Source organism: Ornithorhynchus anatinus, chromosome 11 (genome assembly GCF_004115215.2).
Source record: "Ornithorhynchus anatinus isolate Pmale09 chromosome 11, mOrnAna1.pri.v4, whole genome shotgun sequence".
NCBI classification, from domain to species: Eukaryota; Metazoa; Chordata; class Mammalia; order Monotremata; family Ornithorhynchidae; genus Ornithorhynchus; species Ornithorhynchus anatinus.
The window spans coordinates 34,469,215-34,497,016 of NC_041738.1; the positions used below are offsets into that span (position 1 = coordinate 34,469,215).

Consider the following 27,802-nt stretch of genomic DNA (forward strand, 5'->3'; position numbering starts at 1 on the left):
TCTTCACGTGCCTTCTCTTCCACACAGCTCCTCCCCGCAAATCTATGCTGTTCCCGCACAGAAACCTCTGATCTTCTGACTCCATCCAATTTTCTCAAGTCATCATACCTCATTTCGCCTCCGTACCCAAACTACCTTCCCTTGATGACCAAATGGACGCTCTCAACACCACCCTCTCTACTGAAGTCAACTCACTCGCTCCCCTATCCCTTCATCGATCTCGAACCCACAATCCTGGATCACCTCCACAGTCCACCTCCTACGCTCTTGCGCCCGAGCCACAGAGCACTGCTGACGAGGGAATTGAGGCCCAGAGAAGTGAAGTGACTTGCTCAAGGTCACGCAGGAGTCAAGCGGGGAAGCCGGGACTAGCAAGTGAGTGGATCTAGAGAGTCCTCAGCACCAATTGCCACCTTGGACAAACCACTTAACTTGTTTGGGTTTCACTTTCCTCATCTGTAAAAGGGGGACTAAATGCCTGTTCTTCCTACCCCTTTCCGAGTCTCCCGTGGGGACAGGACTGGGTCTGGTATGATTGGAGCTATCCCAGTGCTTTGTACAGTGCTCCGTATATAGAAAGAGCTGAACAGATACTCTGTCGCCAAGAAGAGAGGCTGGTATAGATGGCGCGGGTGGTGGGGCTGAGGTTGGGGGATCGGGCCTGACCTTAGAAGGCACAAGACTTCCCAGACCCTAACCCTAATCCACCCTCCGTCACCCAGTGGCCCTCACGCATTTCCAGAGCCGCCGGGTGCGTGTTCCAGTGCAGCTGGGGGCGGTGGAATGGGTGAGGATGGGCCGGGGCGCAAATGGTAACGTGCAGAGAGGTCACACCTCAGCAGAGGCAGCAATCTGCCCCATAATGTCCCATCCTGCCCCAACCTCCCCATCGTTGCCCATCCTGCTCCACTCCCAGCCTGGCCTATTATCTCGGCCTCTGATTCAAGCTGGGCAGGGTCTACTGACCAGCCCCAGTGGCTGAGGAAGCAGTGACCATCTGCCCAGGTTTCCCAGGACACTGGCCATTATGCCTTAAGGGACAGTCATTAACTGTCAATCATACTGGGAAGGGCTGGCTCATCTGGTGACATCAGCTGGTGTATGGATAATTCCTGGAAGGACCTGAAACAAAGAGGAGATCAGAATTCATTCATTCAATGCTATTTATTGAGCGCTTACTATGTGCAGAGCACTGTACTAAGCGCTTGGAATGGACAAGTCGGCAACAGATAGAGACAGTCCCTGCCCTTTGACGGGCTTACGGTCTAATCGGGGGAGACGGGCAGACATGAACGATGGCAATAAATAGAGTCAAGGGGAAGAACATCTCATAAAAACAATGGCAAGTAAATAGAATCAGGGTGATGTACATCTCATTAAACAAAATAAACAAAATAAATAGGGTGATGAAGATATATACAACTGAGCGGACGAGTACGGTGCTGAGGGGGTGGGACGGGAGAGGGGGAGGAGGAGAGGGAAAGGGGGGAGAAGAGGGTTTAGCTGCGGAGAGGTGAAGGGGGGAGGGGTAGAGGGAGCAGAGGGGAAAAAAAAGGGGGAGCTCAGTCTGGGAAGGCCTCTTGGAGGAGGTGAGCTTGAAGTAGGGATTCGAAGACGGGAAGAGAATCAGTTTGGCGGAGGTGAGGAGGGAGGGCGTTCCGGGACCGCGGGAGGACGCGGCCCGGGGGTCGACGGCGGGATGGGCGAGACCGAGGGACGGCGAGGAGGAGGAGGGCGGCGGAGGAGCGGAGCGTTACGGGGTGGGCGGTAGAAAGAGAGAAGGGAGGAGAGGTAGGAAGGGGCAAGGGGATGGAGAGCCTTGAAGCCTAGAGTGTTGAGAAAAAGAGACACAGAGGGGAGAGCTTTGGCTCCAACTGAAGAAGTTCTGTGCCGTGGCTTGGGCCGCAGAATAATAATAATTACGATACTGTTAAGTGTTTACTATGTGCCAAGCTTTATTCTAAGCACTGGGATAAATACAAATTAATCAGGTTGGACGCAGGCCCTGTCCCACATGGGGCTCACAAGCTTAATCCCCATTTTACAGATGAGGTAACTGTGGCCCAGAGAAGTTAAGTGACTTACCCAAGGTCACACAGCTGATACGTGGCAGATCCGAGATTAGAACCCAGGACCTTCTGACTTAGGGGCCCATGCTCTATCCACTAAACAACACCGCTTCTCTAGACGCAAAAGAAACCCTGTGCAGAGGGGCTTGCACAGGAGCAAAAATAAGTGACCTGCTGATTCTGGGGTAACTCAGATCAAGTTAGAGACCAATACCAGCCCTGTGTTAGTCTGTAGTTAAACCAGGATTTTTATTTAAAATCTCTATGCCTTAGTTACTGTTGCTATTAGCTTATACAACTCTCAGCTAAGGGAGACTTAAGATTCTGGCCATTATTTTTCTCTGTGTAATAAATAATAATAATAATAATTATGGTACTTCTTAATCACTTACTAGGTACCGAGCACTACTCTAAGCACTAGAGTAGATAGAAGTTCATCAGGTTGGACACATACCTGTCCCACTTGGGGCTCCCACTCTTATAGCCATTTAACAGATGAGGGAACTGAGGCCCAGAGAAGTTAAATGAATTACCCAAGGTCACACAGTAGACATGTGACAGTAGACATTAGAGAAGCAGCGTGGCTCAGTGGCAAGAGCCCGGGCTTGGGAGTCAGAAGTCATGGGTTCGAATTGCGGCTCTGCCACTTGTCAGTTGCGTGGCTGTGGGCAGGTTGCTTAACTTCTCTGGGCCTCAGTTCCCTCAGCTGTAAAATGGGGATGAAGACTGTGAGCCCCTATGTGGGGCAACCTGATTACCCTGTATCTCCCCCAGCTCTCAGAACGGTGCTCGGCACATAGTAAGCGCTTAACAAATACCAACGTTATTATGTGGCGAAACTGGGATTAGAACCCAGGTCCCTTATCTCCCAGGCCTGTGCTGTCACCACTAAGCCACACCACTTCCCTAATTTGAGATATTCTTGCTAAGAAGAGGGTTGCTTGTGAAGTCTGTCTGTGTGGATGGTTGGTCTCTTTAAGAGATCATGTGATTGAATTGGAGAACGAATTGATGCACTTGGGTTTTCTTTCCCAACCAGCTGGAGAAGCCCCTTCCCTGAACCTCCAGAAAGCTGCCAGTGCCTCCAGGGAGAGGGGGTCCAAATCTCCCAAGGCAAGGGGAGTTGACAGCAAATTACCTGGCCATTTCGGGGAGCATCCACCAAAGCTATTTCCCGATGAGCTGGAGTGGGTGAGGCTACCCGGATGCCATAAGATGGTGCCGGTGGGGTGAAGCTGTGGAGTCTGGCATGGGGTGAAGAATGCTGAAGCCCACCTGGAGCTGGGGGGAAGTAAATCTGTCCTGGACTGTTCCTCTGCAAGAGGCTGCAGCCTGTCCCTTGCAGGGAATATGTCTGTTTATTGCTATATTGTACTCTCCCAAGCGCTTAGTACAGTGCTCTGCAAGCAGCGTGGCTCAGTGGAAAGAGCGCGGGCTTGGGAGTCAGAGGTCATGGGTTCTAATCCCGGCTCCGCCGCTAGTCAGCTGTGTGACCTTGGGCAAGTCACTTAACTTCCCTGTGCCTCAGTTACCTCATCTGTCAAATGGGGATTAAAAAAACTGTGAGCCCCACGTGGGACAACCTGATCACCTTGTACCCCCCCAGCGCTTAGAACAGTGCTTTGCACATAGTAAACGCTTAACAAATATCACAATTATTACATAGTAAGCGCTCAATAAATACTACTGAATGAATGATCTGCACACAGTAAGTGTTCAGTAAATATGACTGACTGATTGACATGTCCCAGAGAGAAGCTCAGGATCGGGCTCTTAAAGCCATATGTCTCAGGAGTGAATTACCTCCACAGGCTCTTCTCTGATCTCCCACCTCTACTTTCACCTTGCCAACTGCCCACCCCCTCTCCCTCGTCCAGACAGCTGGAGAAGCTTGGGGCTGGCTGGCTGTGGCGGAGACAGTGTGCAGGGGCTCGGGGAGGAGTCAGGAGGAAGAAAGGGGCTCCAAGTCCAGGTCAACTGGCTCCAGCCCTATGATCAGTGACCCCCAGGACGCTGGGTAGCTCTTGAGAAAATGGGAAATTCGTTCAGCTGACCCAAGGCCGGCCAAGGTTCACTGTGAGCTAGGTTCCACCCGGTGAGCGGAGCCCTGGCCCTGGTGTACTGGGGTACTGGGACACAGTGGCAGCAATGTCAATACTCGATGTTCCAACCAGTAGACATGAAACCAAGCTAAGCCCTGCCCCAGTCGGTGCAACAGTCTCTAGAAGCCAACTTATCTGCCTCAAGGGAAGCAGAGTCAACCCTGGGGGCCAGACAATAGGCTTGGCGCGTGATCGCAGATAATGAATGGGACCTAAGCAAGTCTTGGGTGTCCTCCCAGAATCTCCTAACAAACCTAAGGAACTCCCTGTTTTATCTCGGCTGACAGCGTCGCCGGGATCTGGACCCTGGGATCAGAAAGGCCCGGAATGTCCCTGAGCTTGGCAGATTAGGCCTGGAGGTTCTGTCAGAAGGAGGCACTCTCTGGAGGGGCTCCTGGAGGAGAAAGTACAGCTCTCTGGGTGACGTTGGGGCCCTCACAGATGTGGAGTGCCCAGGAGGTACCAACTGAGCAACACTGGCCTGCCCGTATCCCCACCACCGTGCAGGAAATGTACAGCTCAGAGACTAAGAAGGACCTCATAGTCATTTCTTGCGTAATGCGATTCATAAAACTTTACTAATCACCAAACCAGAAAGATTTGGCAACAGGAAAAGTTAGGACACCTACCCTCAAATTCGCAGGGAGGGGGCAAGAACAAGTCATCTGTCAGTAAACTTGGGCACAGGGAGACAGAGAGGAGATGGGCCGGGTAGGAGCAGGGCGGGGGACCGCGGCGGGGAGAGCGCCATCTCCTCCTGGCATGATGACTGTCCTCCTTTTCCTCCTGCAGCTGGGTAAGCAGGACACTGACTGTGGGGGCGGCCGGAAGCTTTCTGGGGGACTTGGGCCAGCTTTGCAGGGTTTCCTGAGCCCAGGGCTCCTCCGGTCTTCTCATCCTGAACCCCAATCAGAGGAGCCAAGTGGGGGGAAGAAAGGAGTTCAGAAAGGAGCCCGGAAGACCGGAGCGGGGAGGCAGGGGAAATAATTTTTTTTCCAGACACCCAGGGACTAGGGTTTCATTCATTCATTCAATTGTATTTATTGAGCTTTTACCGTGTGCAGAGCACTGTACTAAGTGCTTGGGAGAGTACAATACAACACATTCCCTGTCCACAGTGAGCTTACAGTATAGAGGGTGTTGATGCCCCTCTCTTCTTCACCTTTTCAGGCAGCTCTTTCGCTAGGGCGGTTGAAGCTCCTAACTCGGTGGGTTGAGAGGGACCATGACAAGGTACCAGTGAGACAAGAGTGCAAGACCGGGTGGTCTAAGGTGAAAGATCATGGGGGTGAGTCAGGAGGTCCAGATTCTACCACTCGGTGACCTCAGACCCGTCGCTTACCTGCTCTTTGCCTCAGTATCCTCATCTAATTGCCTCAACTGCTTGACAGCCTCATCACTCCCAGCAACATCTCCTGAAGAACAGTTGGAGTCACCACATTCCTCTTGCAGCTCCATTTCCCAGCTCAGAGACACCCCCGAGACCGAGGTTGAGACCTGTTTCTCCAGCTGCCAAGGGAAAACTGAGAATTGTGAGGTGGGGGAAATCCAGAGGTGAGCGGCTTCTTGGAGGTGGGAGGAGGGGGACTGGTGGAGGGAAAGGAACGGGAGGACTTTCTGGGGAGGGGAGCCCTTTCTACTGTCCAGCTGATTATTGGCTTAACACTTCCCTCCTGAGGTTGATCCTGTCACTTCATTTCTCTATACCTTAGTTACCTCATCTGTAAAATGGGAGTTAAGACTGTGACTCCCATGTGGGACGGGGACTGAATAGCTTGTATGTGCCCCAGAGTTTAGTACAGTGCCTGGCACATAGTAAGTGCTTAACAAATACCATTAAAAAACAAACAAAAAAACCCACCTCCATCTACACTAGCTCAGTAAACAGGGCCTTGTGGAGAAAGATTGACTTTATATCCTCTTCCCTTACCGCCCCTCCTTTCTCCTTCCCACATCAGCTATGGGCCTAAATCACTGTTTTGGGATATAGTTCCATCCAAGACCCCATGTGACATAAACCCCCAGGGAGGCTTTGGAAAAGACCTATTTTTCTGAGGGTCTACGTCATGTGGAGGTGATGCAGTGAGCAAAACTCCTTCGAGTCGGGGCAGGGCAGCAAAGGGATCTTGACCCCTCTTTGCAAATGATTTCCTTGGGGTCATGGGTCGAGGGTGACCCCAGCCCCAACACCTTTGAGGAGCTCCTGGGTGCAGCCCTGCTGGGACCTAAATGGATTAGGGGGAGCAGCAGGCCAACTTCCCGTATACCCCCTCTCCCGGCTCCCTGCCTCTGCCTCCGCTCGCTAAAGTCACCACCCCTGGCTAACGCCGCCTTCCCTGGCTTGGTGGGTCATCAGAAAAGGACACTGGGAGGTAGGATCCTTTCTTTCCGGGGCCGCTGTGGTCTGGAATCTATTTGTAGGGACTTCCCCCGTCCCATTAGCCATTTCATTCATTCATTCAATTGCATTTACTGAGCGCTTACTGTGTGCAGAGCACTATATTAAGCGCTCGGAAAGTACAATTCGGCAACAGATAGAGACAATCCCTACCCAACGACGGGCTCACAGTCTAGAAGCGGAGAGACAGACAAGAAAACAAAACAAAGCAAGTAAACAGGCATCAATAGCACCTCCCCTGCTGCAGGTACTGGACCAGCTTTGAGGATCGAAATCAAGAAAAGAAGATTGTGAATACAACCATGGTGAAGGCTCTCTTCCGGACAATCAACATCACAAACATCCAGGATCTGTACTTTTCACTGACACCCAATCAGGTAAACTGCACTCCCCTTGCTCAATCACTTCCTTCCTTCCTTCCTCAGTAGCTGGTTAATGGGGGCAGGACTCTTCTGTTCCAAACCAAGAATGATCTCCTAGAGGCAAAACTCTGCCCTGGCCTCTTATGCCTGGGCTTTGATGTCCAGCCAGTAGAGAAGCAGTGTGGTCTAGCGGATAGAGCACAGGCTTGGGAGACCGAAGGACCTGAGTTCTAATTCCGCCTTCACCACTTTGTCGTGCGACTTTGGGTGAGCACTTAACTTATCTGTCCCTCAGTTACCTCACCTGTAAGTGGGGATTAAGACTGTTAGCCCCATGTGGGACATGGACCTTGTTCAACCTGATTGACTTGTACCCGCCCTAGTGCTTAGTACAGTGCCTGGCACACAGTAAGCCTTTAAAAATTCATTAAAAATATGGTCTCTGCCCCTTTTCTGGTGCCAGAGAGAAATCACAGAGCAATAGGGCCACTTTCACCCCCAGTGGGCCTATATGAGGGCTAGGAGGGTAGTTTTCTGGGCAATCTGATGTTCCACAGTCCAGGGTATTGCTTGATCAGTTATGGGGGCACAGCTATTAATCGATCAATCAATCAATCATATTTATTGAGCACTTACTGTGTGCAAAGCACCATACTAAGCACTTATACAATATAACAGAGTTGGTAGACTCTTTCCCTGCCCACAAGAAGCTTGCAGTCTAGAAGGGGATACAGCATTAATAAAATAAATTGCGGATGTATGCGTAAGTGCTGTGGGGCTGAGGGAGGGGTGAATAAAGGATGCCTATCCAAGTGCAAGGGCGACACAGAAGGGAGTGGGAGAAGAGGAAATGAGGGCTTAGTCTGGGAAGGCCTCTTGGAGGAGATGGGCCGTCAATAAGACTCAAGGTGGGGAGAGTAACTGTCGGTCAGATATGAAGAAGGTGGGCGTCCCAGGCCAGAGGCAGGATGTGGGAGAGGGGTTGGAAGCAAGATAGATGAGAATGAAGCACAGCGAGCACGTTGGCATTAGAGGAGCCATGTGTACAGGCTGGGTTGGAGAGCAGCAAGGTGAGGTAGGAGGGGCCAGGGGGATTGAGTGCTTTAAAGTCGATTGTAAGGAATTTCTATGTGATACAGAGGTGGATGGGCAACCAGTCACAGGAGGTTCTCTAGGAGTGAGGAAACACGGACTGAACCTTTTTGTAGAAGAACGATCTGGGCTGCAGAGTGAAGAAAGGGCTGGAGTGAGGAAAGACAGCTAAAGCCGGGCTAGCCAGGATCCTGCCCTCCCGGGTCCTGGCCTCCCCAGAACCAGCCCCTCCTCCTCTCTGGTCTTGCTCACTATCAGACGCGCTGTCCTCAGGGGCACGGGGAGAATCAAGCTGCCCTTTCTGTCCAGTGACACCGCCGGGCTGGGGTGTCCCTGTTTCAGGTGCCCGGGCTGATCCTCGGGACCATGGCAGAGAGTCCTGACAGGGTCAGGATCCCCAGGACGCTGTTTGAAACCCTGAGGGCCGACGCGGATCGAGTCCATGTGGCCATCTCGGTGTTCAACATTGGGCAGGGCAACCTGTTCAAGGTAAGGACGAGCCCGGGCTCCTGGGCGGGCGGTGGGCTAGAAGGTGAGGGCTCAATCGGGGATCGAGCTTTGGGGGCTCAGTTGGAATCTGGGCCTCAGAGGGTGTGAGCCCGACCTTGCCGCCCCTTTGGGCCTTGGCCAACTGCTCCCTGGACCTTGCCTGCCCCTCCCTCCCTACGATTACCCCTCCATGGGATGTGATGAAATCAAAATGGCTGAAGGAAGCTTGGAGATTCCTGCAAAGAGAGGCCTACATCAACCTGGCAAATGGATCGGCAATAGCCCACCAGGCCTACATTACCATCTCCCAGCTGGGTCTCCCCTGCCGAAAGGGCTCAGGGAGCAAAATAGTTGAAATCAGCCAGCTTTGCCTGGAAAAACGGATTATTTGTCTCATGAAGGAGGTTCTAAGGTCACCGATGACCTCCATGAAGCCAAGTCCAAGGGCACCACTCTGTCCTGATCCTCCTCAACCTCTCAGCCATTTTGTGCACCGGGGTCCACCCTTCCTCCTCGAACCTTTCTCAGATTTTGGTTTTGCTGGCATGGTACTGACCGGGTTCTCCTAGATCTCTGACTACGCCATAATAATAATGATAATAATAATAGTAATAAAATTGTTCGATTAGACTGTGAGCCCGTCACTGGGCAGGGATTGTCTCTATCTATTGCCGAATTGTACATTCCAAGTACAGTGATCTGCACATAGTAAGCGCTCAAGAAATACTATTGAATGAATAAATATTACTTTATGCCAAGGACTGTACAAGATACAAGATATTCAGGTCCCCCTGGGGCTCACAGTCTAAGTAGAAGGGAGAACAGGGATTGAATCCCCATTTTGTAGATGAGAGAACTGAGGCCCAGAGAAGTGAAATGTCTTGATGAAGGTCACACGGCAGGTGCATAACAGGGCAGGGATTAGGACCCAAGACCTCTTACTCCCAGTCCTGAGCTCCTTCCGCTAGGCCATGCTGCTTCTCTACTGCCTCTCATCCTATTACTGTGGGCGTTTTGCAAAGCACGATTCTGGATCCCTTCAACACTCTCTAAGGGAACTTATCCCCTCAAATGGTTTAGGGAAACAGCATGTCTAAGTAGAATCAATCATACAATCGATCAAATTTAATGAGTGCTTACTATGTGCTAATCACTATAATAAGTGCTTAGGAGAGTACAACAGCATTAGCATATCCCTGCCCATATCGAGAAAGGGGGATATCGAGAAAGTCTAGAAAGGGGGACAGACATTAATATGGATACATATTTATAATACAAAGTTGATAGATATGTACATATCTATAAAGAACACAGGCCAGGGAGTCAGAGGACCTGGGTTCTAAACCCAGCTCCACCATGAACCTGCTGCATAGCTTTGGGTAAGTCACTTTACTTCTCTGTGCCTCAGTTACCCCATCTGTAAAATTGCGGGGATTAAGACTGCGAGCCCCATATAGGACATGGACTGTGTCCAACCTGATTAGCTTGCGTCATCCCCAGCACTTATTTCAGTGCCTGGCACATATGAAGTGCATAACAAATACCATTAAAAAAGCTACCATTTCTATGCGGATGATTGCCAAATCTACCCTGACCTCTCATCTAACCTGCATTCTCACATCACCTGTATATCCCACGGGCACCTCAAACTCACTCTGTCCAAACTAGAGCTACTCATCTTTCCTCCTAACCCCCTTGTCTTCCTACCTTTCTCATCTCTGTCATGTCCATCACCACCTTCCCCCCTGTCTCTCAAGCCTGCAACCTAAGAGTTTATCTCAAATGACTCCTCACTGTCATTCAATTCTCAAATTCAGTCAACAGCCAAATTCTGTTGGTTCTTCCTTTACGATATCTCCCAGCTCTGCCACTTCCTCCCCACCAATAAATCAGTCACACAATCAATTGTATTTATTGAACTCTCACTGTGTGTGGAGCACTATAGTAAGCTGTTGGAAGAAGCCAGTATAACAGAGTTGGTAGACTTGTTCGCTGTCCACAAGGAGCTTACAAAAATCTATAAATGAGTGCTATCACTCTGGTCCTAGCTCTAGTTATATCTTGGTTAGACAATTACATCAGCTACCTTACTGTTCTCCCTGCCTCCAACCTCTCCCCCATTTATTCCATGTATTTCCTTAGTTGGGAGTGAGGGTCCCAGCCCAAGATTGGGATCCTGTATCCCGGCTGGATTTGGGCTAAGATGGGAAATTTCCTTTTGGGAGTGAAAAGAGTTCCTGGCTTTCTACGTTTACAGCATTTTACTAAGAACTCGAGGGAGTATAACAGAGTTGTTTGTTCCCCACCCTTAACAAGTGTAAAGTCTTATTTTCCCAGGGCCAGGCCTCTGCCAATGGAGATGGCACCTCGGTGCTGGATAACCGGATGGTGGGGGTCAGGGTGGGCAGACAGCCCATCGAGGACCTCATTGAGCCCGTAGAAATCACTTTCTCCCACAGAAAGCAGCCCCAGGTGAGTTGGTCCCCTTCCCTTCCTTCCCCGAACTCCGTGGGTGGAAGAGGGAAGTTCTTTTCACTCCCCATTTTTGTGGTTTCAGAATTTGACCCGCCGCTGTGTCTTCTGGAACCCCTCACAAGGTATGTGGCTGTGGCCGGGAGTCCCGGGAGGAACACATTTCCTGCTTGCCATCCTGGCTAGCTGGAAGGGAGACGGGCTCATCCGGGACACACTGGGGCCTCCAGGGGGAAGAAAGAGGGCAGAGGATTTAGAGGCCTGCCTCAGCATCCACATTTGGAGATCACTAACAGTCAATACGTCCGTCAGTCAGTCAAGTATATTTATTGAGGACTTACTGTGTGCAGAGCACTGTGCTAAGCGCTTGGGAGAGTACAAAAGTTCCCTCAGCTCAGAGCTCAGAGATCGAGCCAGCCTGAGCCTGAGGTTTTCGTATACCAGGGCTTCATTTTGCTACACCTCACAACCCCCTCTCCAACTTTTATAGTAATAATTGGGGTACTTTTTTAAGCAGTTAATATGCATCAAACATTGTTCTGAGCGCTGGGGAAGATACAAGGTAATCACATCAGACCCAGTCCCTGTCCCAAATAAGGCCCATAGTCTAAGAAGGAGGGAGAACAGGTATTGCATCCCCATTTTACAGATGAGGTAACTGAGGCACAGAGAAGCTAAGTGACTTGCCCAAGGCCACAGAGCAGGTGAGTGGTGGAGCCAGGATTGGAACCCAGGTTCTCTGATTCACAGGTCCACATTTTTTTCCACTAGGCCACGTAACTCCTCAACTTCCCACTCACACATCTGTCTGTTTGCTCCGGGTTCCTTTGCATGGGCTGCTGGCAGTCCTTTCAGAAGCCAAGGGTGTGAGAAAGAGTACTTGGATAAGTAAACAAATACTAGAGCTGCCCATAGCATGAACAGGGGGACATGAGCTGAATGTCATCAAGCTGACAAAATAATGAAATAAATGATTCCTTTCATCTACTAACACCTGTGATAATCTTTATTTCATTCATTCATTCATTCATTCATTCATTCATTCATTCAAACGTATTTATTGAACCTTTACCGTGAGCCGAACACCGTACTAAGCCCTTGGGAGAGTATAATACAACAATAAAAGACACATTCCCTGCCCAAACCGAGTTTACAGTCTAGAGGGGAAGTCAACTTTTAGCAAAAGGAAGTAGCATGACTTAGTGGGGAAGCATTGTGGCCTACTGGAAAGAGCACAAGCCAGAAAGTCAAAGGACCTTGGCTTTCACCCCAGCTCTGCCACTTGCCTGCTGTGTGATCTTGGGCAAGTTACTTAATTTATCTGTGTCTCAGTTTCCTCATAAGTAAAATGGGGAGAAAATCCTACTTCCTCCTACTTCAACTGTGAACCCTGTGTGGGCCCAGGGACCGTGTCTGAACTGATTATATTGTTTCTACCCCAGAACTTAGCACAGTGCTTGGCACATAATAAGTGCTTAACAAATGCCATCGTTATGAATTTTATTAGCTAATCTCTTTCATCCATCTTACCCAGGTATCCAGACTGAGTTTGGGTCAATAGGACTAGAGTTTCATTTTTATTTTTGGTTTTGTGTCTTAAGTTAAGGCACGGTATTATCGATCTTAACTTGCTCTCAACCATCCACAGTTATTAACATGCATTGAGTAATGGCTGAAACATATTCTGTGCTGACCCTAATAATCTAATTTCATTACCAACCAGATCAATAGGATGATCAGTGTGTCCTTTGAGCCGGAAGAGACTATGGGTTATGAGAAAGAGAAGATAACTTTGAAGAGAGGGAAATTTCTTAAAGCAGGTAGCAAATGCAATAGAAATAAAGAAATATTGAAGGCTGGTACAGAAAATGAATAATAACAATTGTGGTATTTATTAAGAGTTTACTGTGTGCCAAGCTCTGTGCTAAGTACAAGATAATCAGGTCCCACTTGGGGCTCACGGTCTAAGTAGGAGGGAGAACAGTAAACTCAGTGATTGAAAGAATAAATGAATGAATCCCCATTTTGCAGATGAGAGAACTGAGGCTCAGAGAAGTTAAGTGATGGCCCAAGGTCAACAGGCCCATGATGGAGCCGGGATTAGAACCCAAGTCCTCTGACTCCCAGGCCCGTACTCTTCCTACAAGGCCACGCTGCTTCCCCAAGTAAATGAAGTAACTAAAGACATGTTACAAAGAGATGTATATACATGTCTCCCCACTCATAAATTGAGCCGATCTATTACCATATTCTACCGACACCGAGAAGAGCTAGACTTCTATCCCAGGGCCTCTTGCCTGTGTTCTCTCTCCAGGAACGACTGGAAACTGGGACTCTCGTGGGTGTTCCTCCAGGCTCCGAGATCTAGAAACCATTTGCCTCTGTGATCACCTGACTTTCTTCGCCCTCTTGCTGGTAAGTGGTTGGCAGGCGGCAACACACGGCCCTCTGCACTAGATCATAATAACGATAATAATAATTGAATTATTATGGTGTGTTAAGCACTTACTGTGTGCCAGGCACTGTACTAAGTGCTGGGATGGGTATAAGCAAATTGGGCTCACAGTCTCAATCCCTATTTTACAGATGAGGTAACTGAGGCACAGAGAAGTAAAGTGACTTGTCCAAGGTTACACAGCTGACAAGTGGTAGAGCCGGGTTTAGAACTCATGACCTTCTGACTTCCAGGTCCATGCTCTGTCCACTCTGCCATGCTGCTTCCCACAAGCCAAAAATCCTCCCTGTTCTGGAATCCCTCCAAACTCACCTGATAGATCCCCTAAGAGCCAACCTGAATTTCTCAAGATGGACTTGTAAAAGTCTTGGTGATCCAGTCAATCGCAGGTGGACTCTCGTGTCCCTTTGGTCATCTCCCCTCAAAAATCCGCCCAATCAAAGAAGCCCAATGCATCAAGATCTTACTTATTGGAGTTCCCTCAGGCCTGTTATTTTTCCATAACCATTACTAGCCAATGCCTACCTCCTCTGATGGCCGAGAAAGCATACCCTTGGAGGTGTTGGGCTCTGAAAATTGGGCAGATCTAACTGACTTATTTGAAATGAATTGAATTGTGGTTTTTGTTAAGTTCTTACTACGTGCCAAGTGCCTATACTACGTGCTGGGGTAGATACAAGATTGTCAGGTCCCACATGTGGCTCACAGTCTAAATAAGAGGGAGAACAGGTATTGAATCCCCATTTTGCAGATGAGGGAACTGAGGCACAGAGGAAGTGAAGTGACTTGCCCAAGGTCACTCAGCACACAAGTGGTGGAGCTGAGATTAGAACCCAGGTCCTCTGACTCCCAGACCTGTGTTGTTTCCACTAGGCCGTGCAGCTTCTCAAAATCTTTGAAGCTTGTATTCCCACAGAAATGCTAGATGGATATTTTCCTAGTAAGTGGAAATATTTCCCAGCCTATTATGGGGAACAGATTCAGACATCCAAGTCCCCAAGTGGACGGCTAGAAAAACCCAACTCCCTGCCACGACCCCTAAGGACTGCCCTTAATGGCCATTCCAGGGTGGCCTATGGGGCCCTCTTTTTTAATGGTATTTATTAAGCTCTTAATATGTGTCATACACTCTTCTAAACTCTGGAATATGAACAAGTAATTAGGTTGGACACAGTCAGTCAGTCATATTTATTGAGCACGTACTGTGTGCAGAGCACAATAAAGCAATATAACAGACTCATTTCCTGCCCACAAGGAGCTTAGAGTCTAGAGGGGGAGACAGACTTTAATATAAATATATAAACTACTTATGCGTTCGTAAGTGCTGTGGGGCTGGGAAGGGGGATGAATAAAGGTAGGAAGTCCCTGTCCCACACGGGGCTCACAGCGAAGTAGGAGGGGGAATAGGAATCCTCATTTTACAGTTCAAGGAGGTGAGGTGCAGAGAAAGTAAGTGACTTGCCCAAGCAAGCAGTTGGCAGAGCCGAGTTTAGAACCCAGGTCTCTGACTCCCAGGGCCGTGCTCTTTCCTCCTCTGGAAGGGCTGCATTTGCTCCCCTACCTCCTAATCTCCTGCCAAAGGTAAAGCAGCCCTGGGGGCTCGGGTTGCGGGGGCGGGATTCTTACAGGAGCCAACGCTGGACATCGCCACAGTGAGGGCGCTGACCCGCATCTCCCAGGCCGGTTGCAGCGTCTCCGTTATCTTCCTGATTCTCACCATCGTCCTGTACTTCACGCAGAGGTGAGTCCCCGCCGTAACCCCCGATGCGAGGCACGCTTCACTCATTCATTCATTCATTCAATAGTATTTATTGAGCGCTTACTATGTGCAGAGCACTGGACTAAGCGCTTGGAATGTACAAATCGGTAACAGAGACAGTCCCTGCCCTTTGACGGGCTTACGGTCTAATCGGGGGAGACGGACAGACAAGAACGGTAGCAATAAATAGAATCAAGGTGATGTACATCTCATTAACAAAATAAATAGGGTAATGAAAATACATGAAGTTGAGCGAACAAGCACAGTGCTGAGGGGAGGGGGAGGGAGGGAGGAGGAGCAGGGGGAAAGGGGGGAAAAGAAGACCTAGTTGAGGGGAGGTGAATGGGGGGTAGAGGGGGAGCAGAGGGAAAAGGGGAAGCTCAGTCTGGGAAGGCCTCTTGGACGAGGTGAGCTCTAAGTAGGGTTTTGAAGAGGGGAAGAGAATTAGTTTGGCGGACGTGAGGAGGGAGACATTCCAGGATCGCGGGAGGACGTGGCCCAGGGGTCGACGGCGGGATAGGCGAGAACGGGGGACGGTGAGGAGGTGGGCGGCGGAAGAGCGGAGCGTGCGGGGTGGGGAGTAGAAAGAGAGAAGGGAGGAGAGGTAGGAGGGGGCAAGGTGATGGAGAGCCTTGAAGCCTAGAGTGAGAAGCTTTTGTTTCGTGCGGACGTTGATAGGCAACCACTGGAGTGTTGACTGTTGTCACTCGACTGTCCCAACCCCTGAACCAGCTTGTCATCCACTTCCACCTCAAGAAAATCCCCTAGGCCTTCATCATTTCCCAGCTTCCAGTCTCCTCCTTCCTTCTCTTTGGGCGTGACGTGGGTAGGAGCCACAAATGGTCAGGTGCTTGGGCTGCCCCTCCTTCCTCCTTCCCCCAACCTCACCGTAGTTAGTCTTTATTCAGAGATGCTTCTTGGGGGGTGGGAGGGTACTGGGGCTCAACTCACCCACGAGTCCGGATTCCAGCCCCGGCCATTAATTGGAGGCTACCCGCTTGGTTAATCCATTGGCTCATTCTGGGATTTAGTAAACCCTTCCTCAGTCAGTCAATCGGTCAATCGTATTTACTGAGCACTTACTGTGTGCAGAGCACCATGCTAAGCACTTGGTAGAGTACAATATAACAGAAACATTACCTGTCTACAATGAGCTTGCAATCTGTTGTGCTCTCACTATGTTCATTTATATTAATGTCTGTCTCCCCCTCTGGACTGCAAGATCGTTGTGGGCAGAGAATGTGTCTGTTATATTGTTATATTGTACTTTCTCAAGCGCTTAGTACAGTGGCCACCCAGTAAGCGCTCAGTAAATAAGATTGATTTGAACCGCCGCTGAGGATTCAAGATAATCATCTCAGTCACAGTCCCTGGGCTGGCCGGGTTCCAATAATTGACATCCAGATCCTGGGTTTTCCACTATGTTTTGGTCTTTCTAGCCTTCTCTTCTCCTGGCCCCACGGTTGCGGGGGCAGGAGGAGGGAGGTTCCCCGTTTTCCGATGCCTGCTTTCTCCAGGTTTACCCGGAAGAAATTCAAGCAAGAAGATCCCCCAAAGATCCACGTGAGCCTCAGCAGCAGCCTGTGCCTCCTGAATGTGACTTTTCTCATCGCCCTCGGGACAGGTGCCCCTCAGTCAGACGGGTGGTGCTGGGCGCTGGGGGGCATCTCCCATTACTTCCTGCTCTCCTCTTTCACCTGGATGGGCATCGAGGCCTTTCACCTTTACCTGCTGGTCATCAAGATCTTCAAAACTTACTTCAGGCACTACTTCCTAAAGCTGTGCCTGGTGGGCTGGGGTGAGTACCCGTGAGAAGAAGCGTGGCCTCGTGGAGAGAGCACGGGCCTGGAAGTCAGAAGGTCATGGGTTCCAATCCCGGCTCTGCCACTGTCTGCTGTTTGACCTTAGGCAAGTCACTTCACTTCTCTGAGCCTCAATTCCCCCATCCGTAAAATGGGGATTAAGTCTGTGAATCCTAAGTGGGACAGGGACTGTGTCCAACCCAATTAGCTTGTACCTACTCCAGAGCTTAGAACAATGCCTGGCACATAGCAAACACTTAACAAATACCGTGATTACTATTATTTTTACTCCGGACTACGTGGGTTGGGGAACCCGGAGCTTCCATGGATGGGCAGCACGGAGTTCTCAGTCTCCACTCCACGGGCTCAGTGAATTAGTCAATCTATTAGTGGCGTTTATGGAGAGCGTACTGGGTGCAGAGCACTGTACTAAGGACCTGGGAGGGCATGATACAATAACAATAATAATAATAATTGTTATTACGAGAATTGTAAAGTGCTTATCATGTTCCAAGCACTGTTCTAAGAACTGGAGTAGATACAAAGTAATCAGGTTGGACACTGTCCCTGTCCCACATGAGGCTTCCCAGTCTCAATTCCCATTTCACAGTTGAGGTAACTGAGGCACAGAAAAGTGAAATGACTTGACCAAGACCACACAGCAGACAAGTGGTGGAGCCGGGATTAGAACCCATGACCTTGTGCCATAATTACAGTCTCGAAGGACCCCCACATATTATTCCCCGGTTTGAGAAACTCCATTTCTATATCCCAGCCCACTCAGTCCCGAGCCCTGGCTAGGAGAAGCTGATGTGGCCACCCTGAACCTACCAGGACTCACATCACCGACCTGAACTGGCCCAGAGGCCTGGAGAGCTGGAGGAAGCCGGGCAGGGAGTGGGAAATTGAAGGGTTTAGGATGGCTCAGTGATTCTCTCTTCTCCCTCTCTGCCCACCAGGCATTCCGGCCTTCGTTGTCTTCATCACCGGGGTCACTGGGAGCTACGGGCACTTCCTTATCAAGAATGAGAAAAACCAGACGACTCTAGAACTGTGAGTGATGGGTTCAGATAGGGCGGCGAGGAAACGAAGCCATTACCCTGCTGCCCACACCCAGTCCCCGCCGCCTCCTACCTTTCCAGGTCTGGGTGTCTCCTGCCACCCTCACATTCTCACCCAGACCCTTAATCTCCCTTGCCAAGGCTGGGAATCCAAAGACCTGGATTCTCTGGCTGGAAACATCCTACCCTCTTCCTAATTTTGGACCTCAGTTTCCCCATCTGTAAAATAATAATAATGGCATTTGTTAAGCTCTTACTATGTGCCAGGCACTGTACTAAGCACTAAGTAGTGGGATGGGGCCACAGTCTCTCAGGGCCTCTCAGGAGGAAAGGCCCCAAGAAGCAACATGGCCGAGTGGAAAGAGCATGGGCCTGGGAGTTCGAGGACCTAGGTTCTAGTCTCGGCTCTGCCCCTTGTCTGCTGCGTGACCTTGGATGAGTCGCTTCATTTCTCTGGGCCTCAGTTACCTCATCTGTACAATGGGGATTAAGACTGCAAACGCTGTGTGGGACAGGCACTGGGTCCAGCTCGATTATCTTGTACCTACCCCGGTGCTTAGTTGATTAGTACAGTGGCTAGATAGTAAGCGCTGAACGAATCTCATAAAAAAAGATGTTAGACCGCGAGCGCCTGTGTGTATGTGTGGGCACGAGCAACTCTCCCTTCTAAGTCACGGTTGACGAGCAGAGTGACCTTAATTTGGCAGTCCCATGAGTACAGTGCCGTGGGCTGGGGCTGCTCTCAGGAAGCTAACTATCTATAACAGCTCTTGTCACCACAACAGCTAGCTTTCCTAAGGGAGTTCACGTTAGCTCACTATCCGGTCTCTTTAATGTGAAGAAGTTGTTTGGTGTTAATATTTGCCACGACCCTGATAGATGGTGCCTTAGATCGCCGCTCTGAGATGAGCAGCTTCCCCTGTAACGGTCGACGATGAGTACCAAGAACAGTTCCGGTTAGGTAGTTTCTCTGAAAAGTTTTGGAAATACACGGTACGGGGAGATGAGAGAATTTATCTCCCTGGCCTTCAGGGCAATGAAGGCAGTTGGGGGAAGGGGCGGGGAGAAGGTGCCCTGAAAGGTCAGGAGGGATTCTGTCCCTTTTAGCTAAACAGGGAAAAAGTCTGGAGAGCAGCTCTTAGAGGAAGAGATAGAGAGACAGAGAGAGAAAGATGGGGAGGCAGAGAGACAGGGTGGGGTAGAGAGAGGGGGCTTCCTTCTTTTCATAGTATATGTTAAGTGCTTATTATGACTCAGGCACCGTACTAAGCCCTGGGGTAGATTCAAGATAATCGGGTCGGGGACACAGTTCCCTTCTCTCATGGCTCACCCTCTAATTCGGAGGGAGGAGGATTGAATCCCCATCTTTCAGCTGAGGTACCCGAGACCCAGAGAAGTGAAGTGGCTTGCCCGAGGTCATCTAGCAGACAAGTGGCAGAACTGGGATTCAAACCCAGATCCTCTCTGACTCCCAGGCCCACGCTCTTCTCATTAGGCCTCGCTACTTCCAGGGAAAAGGCACGGGGGGAAGAAATCTCAGGGTTGTTAGAGTGAAGAAAGAAAGGGGCTGCGAGGAAGTTTGCACGACTCCTTCCCCTTGCTGACTGGACTGGTCTTTGGCAGATGCTGGATAAAAATAAGCCCTGCCTGGTATGTCACTACCCATGGCTACTTCTCCGTCATCTTCTTCTTCAACTTGGTGATCCTCTGCCTAGTGTCCTGGAAGATCTTCAGCCTGCAGAGTTCTACAGCTGGCAAGGAGCGGAGACAGGCCTGGAAGGGGGTTCTGACGGTGCTGGGCCTCTCCTGCCTCGTGGGGAGCACTTGGTCCCTGGTCTTCCTCACTCCTCTCGGCCCTGTCACCGCCTACATCTTCACCCTGTTCAATTCCTTCCAAGGTGAGGCCTCAAGCGTTATTGTCCCGCCCCTCTCATCGCCAGTAGTATTTAGGGAGCGCCTGCAACGGAATGAGTAGACATTCATTCATTCATTCAATCATATTTACTGAGCGCATACTGTGTGTGACCACTGTACTAAGCGCTTGGGAGAGTACAACAATAAACAGACACATTCCCTGCCCCCAGCGAGCTCACGGTCTAGCCGATTCGTTCGTTCAGTCGTATTTATTGAGCTCTTACTGTGTGCAAAGCACTGTACTTGTGTGCAAAGCGCCGTACTTGTGAGCAGAGTGTTTTACCCAGACTCCCCAGAATGGATGGAGGGACACAGTATTTACTGAGCACTTACTATGTACAGGGCACTGTACTAAGCACTTTGGTGAGTACGATACAACAGAAATAGCAGACAGGTTCCCTGCCCATACCGAGTTTACAGTCTAGAGGGAGAGACAGAAATTAATTTGAATAAATAAGTAATTTATAATGTATAATTTGAAGATACGTATATAAGTGCCGAGGGGTTGGGAGTGGGCTGAATATCAGAGGCCCAAAGATCACATATCCAAGTGCAATCTGGAAAGCCCCTGCACTGGAGGATGTGTCGTGAGGCTGGAAATGGCCAGGGTGGGTGACCTGGGGATGTTGAGAAGATGGGCCATTTGATCAGTCATATTTGTTGAGCGCTTACTCTGAGCAGAGCTCTGTACTAAGCTCTTGGGAGATTACAATATAACACTATAACAGACACGTTCCCTGAGTTTACAGTCTAGAGGGGGAGTCTCTCGACTCATTTGTTCGGGCGCTGCCCTGGACCCTCAGCCTACCTTCCACTTGGCTCCTCCCTCACATTTCTTCCATCTCTACCCTCTGTCTCGGGTTCACTCACGATGGCCTCTCCTCATTCACAGGCATCTTCATCTTCTGCTGGTTCACCGCCCTGTACTTTCTGGGTAAAACGGCTGAGACATCTTCCTCTGCTACAGCCAAGGGGGACAAAGTCACCTCCACGTCTCATGACTAGTCACGTGGGCCGTCTGGAGCCAGGACTGAGGAATCCGAGTCACCAGTTCTTTTCTAAGAAATTAGTCTTGGCCGGCCTTCTTACAATCAATCAATCAGTGAATGATATTTATTGAGCTCTTACTCTGGTCAGAGCACTGTACTAAGTTCTTGGGAGAGTATAACAGTGGGAGTAGAAACGATCCCTGCTCTCAAGGATTTTACAACCTAGCTGGGGAGACATGAAATAGAATAAATTACAGGTTGGGGGAAGTAACAGAGATTAAAGATATAAAAAATACGCGCTGGGTGGGTGGGGTGAAAACTCAAGTGCATCGATGACACAGAAGTGTTGAAGTGGCAGATGAAGAAGCAGCACGGCCCAGTAGAAAGAGCAAGGACCTGGGAGTCAGAAGACTTGAGTTCTAATTCCATCTGTGGCAAATGTTTGCTGTGTGATCTTGGGCAAGTCACTTCACTTCTCCGTGCCTCAGTTTCCTCAACTGGAAAATGGGGATTAAATTCCTGTTCTCCCGCCTACTTAGACCGTGAGCCCCAGGCGGGACAGGGACTGTGTCCGATCTTGTTAACTTCTACCTACCTCAGCACTTAGTGTTTGACACATAGTAAGTGATTAACGAATACCAGAAAAAAGTAGTGGGAAAATAGGACGGGAAGTTGAGAGGTTAATCAGGAAAGGCCTCCTGGAGGAGATGTGATTTTAGAAGGGTTTTGAAGGTGGGGAGAGCAGTGGTATGAGGAGGGAGTTTCAGGCGGGAGAGGGGTTGAGCAAGAGGTTCAACAGTGAGAGAGAGGAGAGGGAGGAACAGTGAATAGGTTGAAGGTTGACAGAAGAGTGAAATGGGCAGGCTGGGATGTAGTGGGAGAGGAACAAGGATAAGTAGTGGGAAGAAAGCCTTAAAGCCAAAAGTTAGGAGTTTCTGCTTGACACGGAGAGGTGACAATGGGAGGATTTTGAGGTGTGGAGAAGACACGCACCAAACTATATTATAGAAAAATGACCCCGGCAGTCTGAGTGAAGTATGGACCGGAAAGGGAAGAGCATAGAAGCAGGTAGGTCAGCAAGGAGACCTTCTCGCACCTAGTCTCTGTCCGCCCCAGAAAATGGAGGAAAGATGACCTCTGTGAAGGAGCAGGGTGGTTACTAATGGTTTCCCAGGTGCCCAGATCCACATACCATCACATGTGCTAGGCCAGGCAAGCAGAGTAATGTGGGGACATCACTCGTGCCATTTTAGGAAAACCCACTAAGTTTGGTCAGACGTAGAGCATAACTCCAGAGGGATTCCTGCGCTCCCCACTGGCTCCCGAGAGACTGTGATCCCCCTCCCACCCCCCAGACCCCTCTAAACACAAGCACCACATCCAACGGACCTCAGGGGGAGGAGGCCAGGCAGTGAAAATAAAAAATGGCAACCACAAAGGCATCCGATGCTCTATTCTTACAGGACAGGTTCCGGATCAGCAGAAAACCAAACTCTCTTGTAGAAAACCAGGCGGCTTTCTCACCCCGAGGAGAGTCGGGGTGAGGGCGGTGGCACGGAGGACATGGCCTCTCGCCTGAAGCTGGATGTGGGAAATTATGGTCGAAGTTACACCCACCTACTCAGGCACTCCTAGAAATGTGTGAAACTTCTGAGAGCACGCGTGAAGAAAAAACGCCCTGCTGAAAATGAGGATGGAGCAGGGTTCGTCCGGCCCAGTGAATGGAGAATCAGATGGGCCCTAAATTGAGCCGTGTTGAAATAATGGTCCCCACAGAACAAGCTTAAAAGAGGAGAGTTGAGAGACAGCAAGCATGTAGCAACTGACATATCCTAGAAAAGGAAACTGAGGTTAAGAGCGGCTCCGACTGGGGGGCCGGGAGGGAAGGGGGGGATTACAACATCTTCGCTCAAAGGTGTGGCAAGTGATACCACATGCTCAAACCCTGTAAGGGGGGAGGAGAGGAAGAGTGAAGTCAGAACAGCCCCCTCCCCTAAGAAGAGGGAAGGAGGGAGAGAAGGAAAGACATACTAAAGAAGTGGCACAGATTGCAGGTTCTTACTGCATTAATATCCCTATCACTTCTTCCTTGGGAAGTCAAGGGAGGTGTATGGGGAGGGAGGAGGGTCACCCATGGGTGTATGTGGGGAACACTAGCAGCCTGCTGATAATCCGTTTCTCTCCATGTTTTAAACTCTCCCAAGCACTTAGTACAGTGCTCTGCACACAGTAAGCGCTCAATAAATATGATTGAATGAATGAATGGACAAGGAAAAAAAGAGTATGGAGCCCTGGAGAGGGCTTGCAAAATGACCCAGCCCTCTGACCCTTGGCTTATGGCTTGTGGTCTGATGGCATGCAGGGAGAGAAGAGTCAAGGCCATTGCTATTTGATTCTAAAGTTGTTTCTTTCTTCTTCTTCTTTTCTTTTTTAATGGTATTTGCTAAACGCTTGCTGCGTGCCAGGCACTGTACTAAGTGCTGGGGTAGATACAAACTAATCAGGTCGGACACAGTCCCTGCCCCACATGGGGTTTATGGTCTTAATCCTCATTTTACAGATGAGGTCACCGATACGCAGAGAAGTTAAATGACTTGCTCTTCACCCGCTTTAAAGCCTAATTTAAGGCACATCTCCTCCAAGAGGCCTTCCCAGACTAAGACCCATTTTTCCTCAATTCCCACTCCCTTCTGCATCGCCCGAACTTGCTTCCTTTCCTCTTCCTCGCCCCCCAAGCCCCCCAGCACTTACATATATGTCTCTCATTTTATTTATTTGAATTGATGTCTGTCTCTTCCCCTCTAGGCGGTGAGCTCACTGCGGGCAGGGATTGTCACTGTTCATTGTTGTACTGTATTTTCCCAAGTGCTTGGTACACTGTTCTGCACACTGTAAGCTCTTAATAAATACGACTGAATAAATGAATGAATGAATGAATGGACTTGCCTGAGGTCACACAGCTCGTATGTGGCAGAGCAAGGATTGGAACCCAGGTTCTCTGACTCCTTGGGGCCATGCTCTTTCCACTAGGCCACGCTGCCTCCCAAGAAACATTGTGTTATATGGTAAGTGTAAACGATGTTGGAAAGGCACTGCAGGGGTAGATTTGGGCCTGAATTGCTGAGTTGTTCCTGACCAGCTCTGGGGTCAAATGGACACGTCTGGGTGCTTCCACACAGGAGAGTTAGTCAGTCATATTTGTTAAGTGCTTACTGTGGGCAGAGCACTGTTCTAAAAGCTTGGGAGAGGACAATACAGCAATAAAAGACATATTGCCTGCCCACAGTGAGCTTACAGTTTCAAGGTGCTACCAGCTACCAATCAAACCCCCCCCCCCCACTAAAAAAAGGAAGAAACTCTGAATGCTCTACAGAGCACAGGGTGAGTGCAGTGGTCCCTGATTCAATCAGTCAGTCGATCAAATATTTATTGAGCACTTACCGTGGGTAGAACACTCTACTAAATGGTTGGGAGAGTACGGTACATCAGACTTGGTAGACACTTCCCTGCCCAGAGTGAATTTCCAGTCTAGAGAAGAAGGATGAAGCTGCCTCAATCCCCCAAAGTAGAAACTGCTCATTATAATTCTGTGGTTGGGACACCCAGAAAAAGTGTGGTAGCCGTAACCATTCTAACAAAAATTAGAGAAGCAGCGTGGCTCAGTGGAAAGAGCCCGGGCTTGGGAGTCAGAGGTCATGAGTTCGAATCCCGGCTCTGCCACTTGTCAGCTGTGTGACTATGGGCAAATCACTTGACTTCTCTGGGCCTCAGTTACCTCATCTGTAAAATGGGGACTAACTGTGAGCCTCACGTGGGACAACCTGACTACCCTGTATCTACCCCAGCACTTGAGAACAGTGCTCGGCACATAGTAAGCGGTTAACAAATACCAACATTAATATCCGACAGTCATACTGCTCTGCTGCTGTATAACGAAAGCCCATATTTAGGGTCAGCAAGCAGACAGGGGCTATTGGAAACAAACCCTACCCGGGGAGACCCAAAGTAAACAGCTTTCTGCACCGCAGAGATGATCAAGCTGATTTACTCTTAAAGCATCCCCAAGCTAAACCCTGTTCTCTCTCACTAGCACGGTCACTGTCAGCCGACTGGCAACACGAACTTCAGGAAAGTAATAATAATGTTGGTATTTGTTAAGCGCTTACTATGTGCAGAGCACTGTTCTAAGCGCTGGGGTAGACACAGGGGAATCAGGTTGTCCCACGTGGGGCTCACAGTCTTCATCCCCATTTTCCAGATGAGGGAACCGAGGCCCAGAGAAGTGAAGTGACTTGCCCACAGTCACACAGCTGACAAGTGGCAGAGCTGGGATTCGAACTCATGACCTCTGACTCCAAAGCCCGTGCTCTTTCCACCGAGCCACGCTGCTTCTCTACTTGTTGGGGGCTCACTATATGCCAAACGCTGTAGGAAGCGGCGGGGTAGATGCAAGATAATCAGGTTGCATTCTTCAGGAAAGTAATTCTCAGGACGGCAGAGTCAGAAACCAGAGACCACATCTTTAAAGATATGCTTAATGATATATAATGGTATTTTAAGAGCCCGGGCTTTGGAGTCAGAGGTCATGGGTTCGAATTCCGCCTCTGCCACCTGTCAGCTGTGTGACTGTGGGCAAGTCACTTCACTTCTCTGTGCCTCAGTGACCTCATCTGTAAAATTTGGATTAAGACTGTGAGCCCCACGTGGAACAACCTGATTCCCCTGTGTCTACCCCAGCGCTTAGAACAGTGCTCTGCACATAGCGCTTAACAAATACCAACATTATTATTAATAGTATTTTAATGGTATTTGAGCGCATACTGTGTGCCAGATACTATACTAAGCCCCGGGATAGATAGAAGATCATCAGGTTGATTCTTCAGGAAAGTGATCCCCGGGACAGTAAAATCAAAGACCAGGGACCACATCTTTATATATATATTTTAAGTGGCATTTGTTAAACACTTAGTATGTGCCAGGCACTGTACTAAGTGCTGGGCAGGGAATGTGTCTTTATTATTCTGTACTCTCCCAAACGCTTATTAAAGTGCTGTGCACACAGTAAGCATTCAATAAGTACAACTGACTGTCTAAGCGCCGGGGTAGATGCAAGCTAAGCAGGACGGAGTCCCTGCCCCACATGGGACTCACAGTCTTAATCGTCATTTTACAGATGATGTAATTGTGGCCCAGAGAAGTTAAGCGACTTGCCCAAGGTCACACGGCAGACGAGCGGCGGAGCTAGGATTGGAACCCAGGTCCTTCTGACTCCCGGTGCCTTGCTCTACCCTCAAAGCCACGCTGCTTCTGAACAGTGTCTAGCCTACTGTGCATTACATGTCGGGAATACTTCCACAAGACAATATTTTTGATATCATGGGAGGAAGGGGGCTAGTTTATTTTTTTCCTTACCTCATCCCTGTTTCTAGAGGGGGAAACATTGCCCTGGAGAGAGAACTACACTTCCCAGAAGACTTCTTGCCGAGACAGTGGCTTGATTCAACTTCCGAGCCACTGTTCCCATGGAAATGGAATCTAACAGAGCTGAGCAGAGGGAGACGTTAATGGTGAGGAGGTGGCTGGTTGCCAGCAGGGCGTTCAGCCAGTCTGTCGAGGGGAAAGGGAGGGAGCTCAGCCCTGGGACGATCTCTGTCTCCTTCCTCAGAGATCTTTCATTTGGAGAGATCTGAAGTGGTGGAAGGGGCAGGTAGGTAAGGGTGATGGAGAGGATGGGAGGAAATGGGGAGGAAATTCATTCGATTGGATTTATTCATTCAATACTATTTATTGAGTAGGCTCCTCCCAGCCCATCACTCAGATCCCCCCCAAAACAGAAACCTCAAAAGGCAGAATGAAGCCTGAGTCAGAGGAGGGTCATTTCTCGGGGAAACGGCATAGCACGGTGGCAAGAGCACTGACCTGGGAGGCGGAGGATGTGAATTCTAATCCTGGCTCTACCACGTGTCCGTTGTGTAATCTTGGGCGAGTCATTTCACTTCTCTGGGCCTCAGTCACCTCATCTGTAAAAGGGGGGTTAAGACTGCAGGCCCACTGTGGGACAGGGACTGGGTCCAACCTGACTAGCTTGTACCTAAGCAGTTAGGATGGAGCTTGGCGTATAGTGAGAGCTTAACAAATCCCACAGTTGTTATTATTATTACCATTTGCAACACCTACAAGCCCACAGGGGCCGCAAAATGGGATTGCGGTGCCCGGCACCGGTTTAGCATTGATAGAATGGAGCGATCACCTGAGGGACACCACAGTTCCAGTGGTCCCGGGGGGCAGCATCTCAATTGTGAGCTGTGTCCCCGGTGTCTGGCCCAGGGGCTCGCAGAAGGTCCTTTACTTCTGCTGACCTTTCCTCGGGGCTCTGCGATGGATCCTCCCCAGCCTCCTGGGTCCGAGTTGGGCCCTGCCACAAGGAACAGAGAGAACGGAGCAGAGCTGGAGATGAGGGAAATGAATGACTGGAAGGTAGAGAAATACTTTCCCGAGGAAAGATGAAAGGAGGGATTTGGGACGGTATCGTGGAAAGGGTACGGCTCTTGGAGTCGGGAGACCTGAGTTCTAATCCCAGCTCTGCCTTTGGTCTGCTGTGTGACCTTGGGTGGGTTGGAGCCGAGCAGGAGTGTGATGGCAGTGATGATAATAACTGTGGTGTTTGTTAAGTGCTTACTATATGCCAAGCACTGTACTAAGCTCTGGGGTAGATTTAAGATAATTAGGTCCCACATGGGGCTCACAGTCTAAGCAAGAGGGAGAACAGGTATTGAATCCCCATTTTGCAGATGACTAACGGAACCATAGAAAAGTGAAGTGACTCACTCAAAGTCAC

The 27,802-nt window shown here is 49.7% G+C and overlaps 2 protein-coding genes across 3 annotated transcripts in view; both read left to right on the forward strand.

Moving 5' to 3' along the window:
- Positions 1-5,589: 5,589 nt before the first annotated feature.
- Positions 5,590-21,130, forward strand: ADGRG3 (adhesion G protein-coupled receptor G3). The gene is made up of 11 exons (XM_029075702.2): positions 5,590-5,725; positions 6,817-6,946; positions 8,366-8,512; positions 10,850-10,984; positions 11,070-11,109; positions 13,299-13,399; positions 15,068-15,180; positions 16,716-16,996; positions 17,960-18,053; positions 19,685-19,959; positions 20,868-21,130. Exons 2-11 carry the CDS (start codon positions 6,872-6,874, stop codon positions 20,978-20,980), a joined length of 1,374 nt encoding a protein of 457 aa, XP_028931535.2. The 5' UTR covers positions 5,590-5,725; positions 6,817-6,871; the 3' UTR covers positions 20,981-21,130.
- A 5,334-nt stretch (positions 21,131-26,464) lies between these two features.
- DRC7 (dynein regulatory complex subunit 7) overlaps positions 26,465-27,802 on the forward strand; it is a 30,873-nt gene continuing 29,535 nt past the window's right edge. The window contains exon 1 of one of the 2 annotated variants that reach the window (XM_007671993.3): positions 26,465-26,531. In XM_007671993.3, the coding sequence (XP_007670183.2) occupies positions 26,487-26,531 (45 nt within the window). In that variant the 5' untranslated portion in view covers positions 26,465-26,486. The other variant, XM_007671994.2, reaches the window with a different exon arrangement.

Coding starts and splice junctions, on each gene's coding strand:
- ADGRG3 (XM_029075702.2), top strand. CDS start 6,872: ATGGTGAAGGCTCTCTTCCGGACAATCAACATCACAAACATCCAGGAT. Junction 15,181..16,715: donor GTCCTGTACTTCACGCAGAG/GTGAGTCCCCGC, acceptor TGCTTTCTCCAG/GTTTACCCGGAAGAAATTCA. Junction 16,997..17,959: donor GCTGTGCCTGGTGGGCTGGG/GTGAGTACCCGT, acceptor TCTGCCCACCAG/GCATTCCGGCCTTCGTTGTC.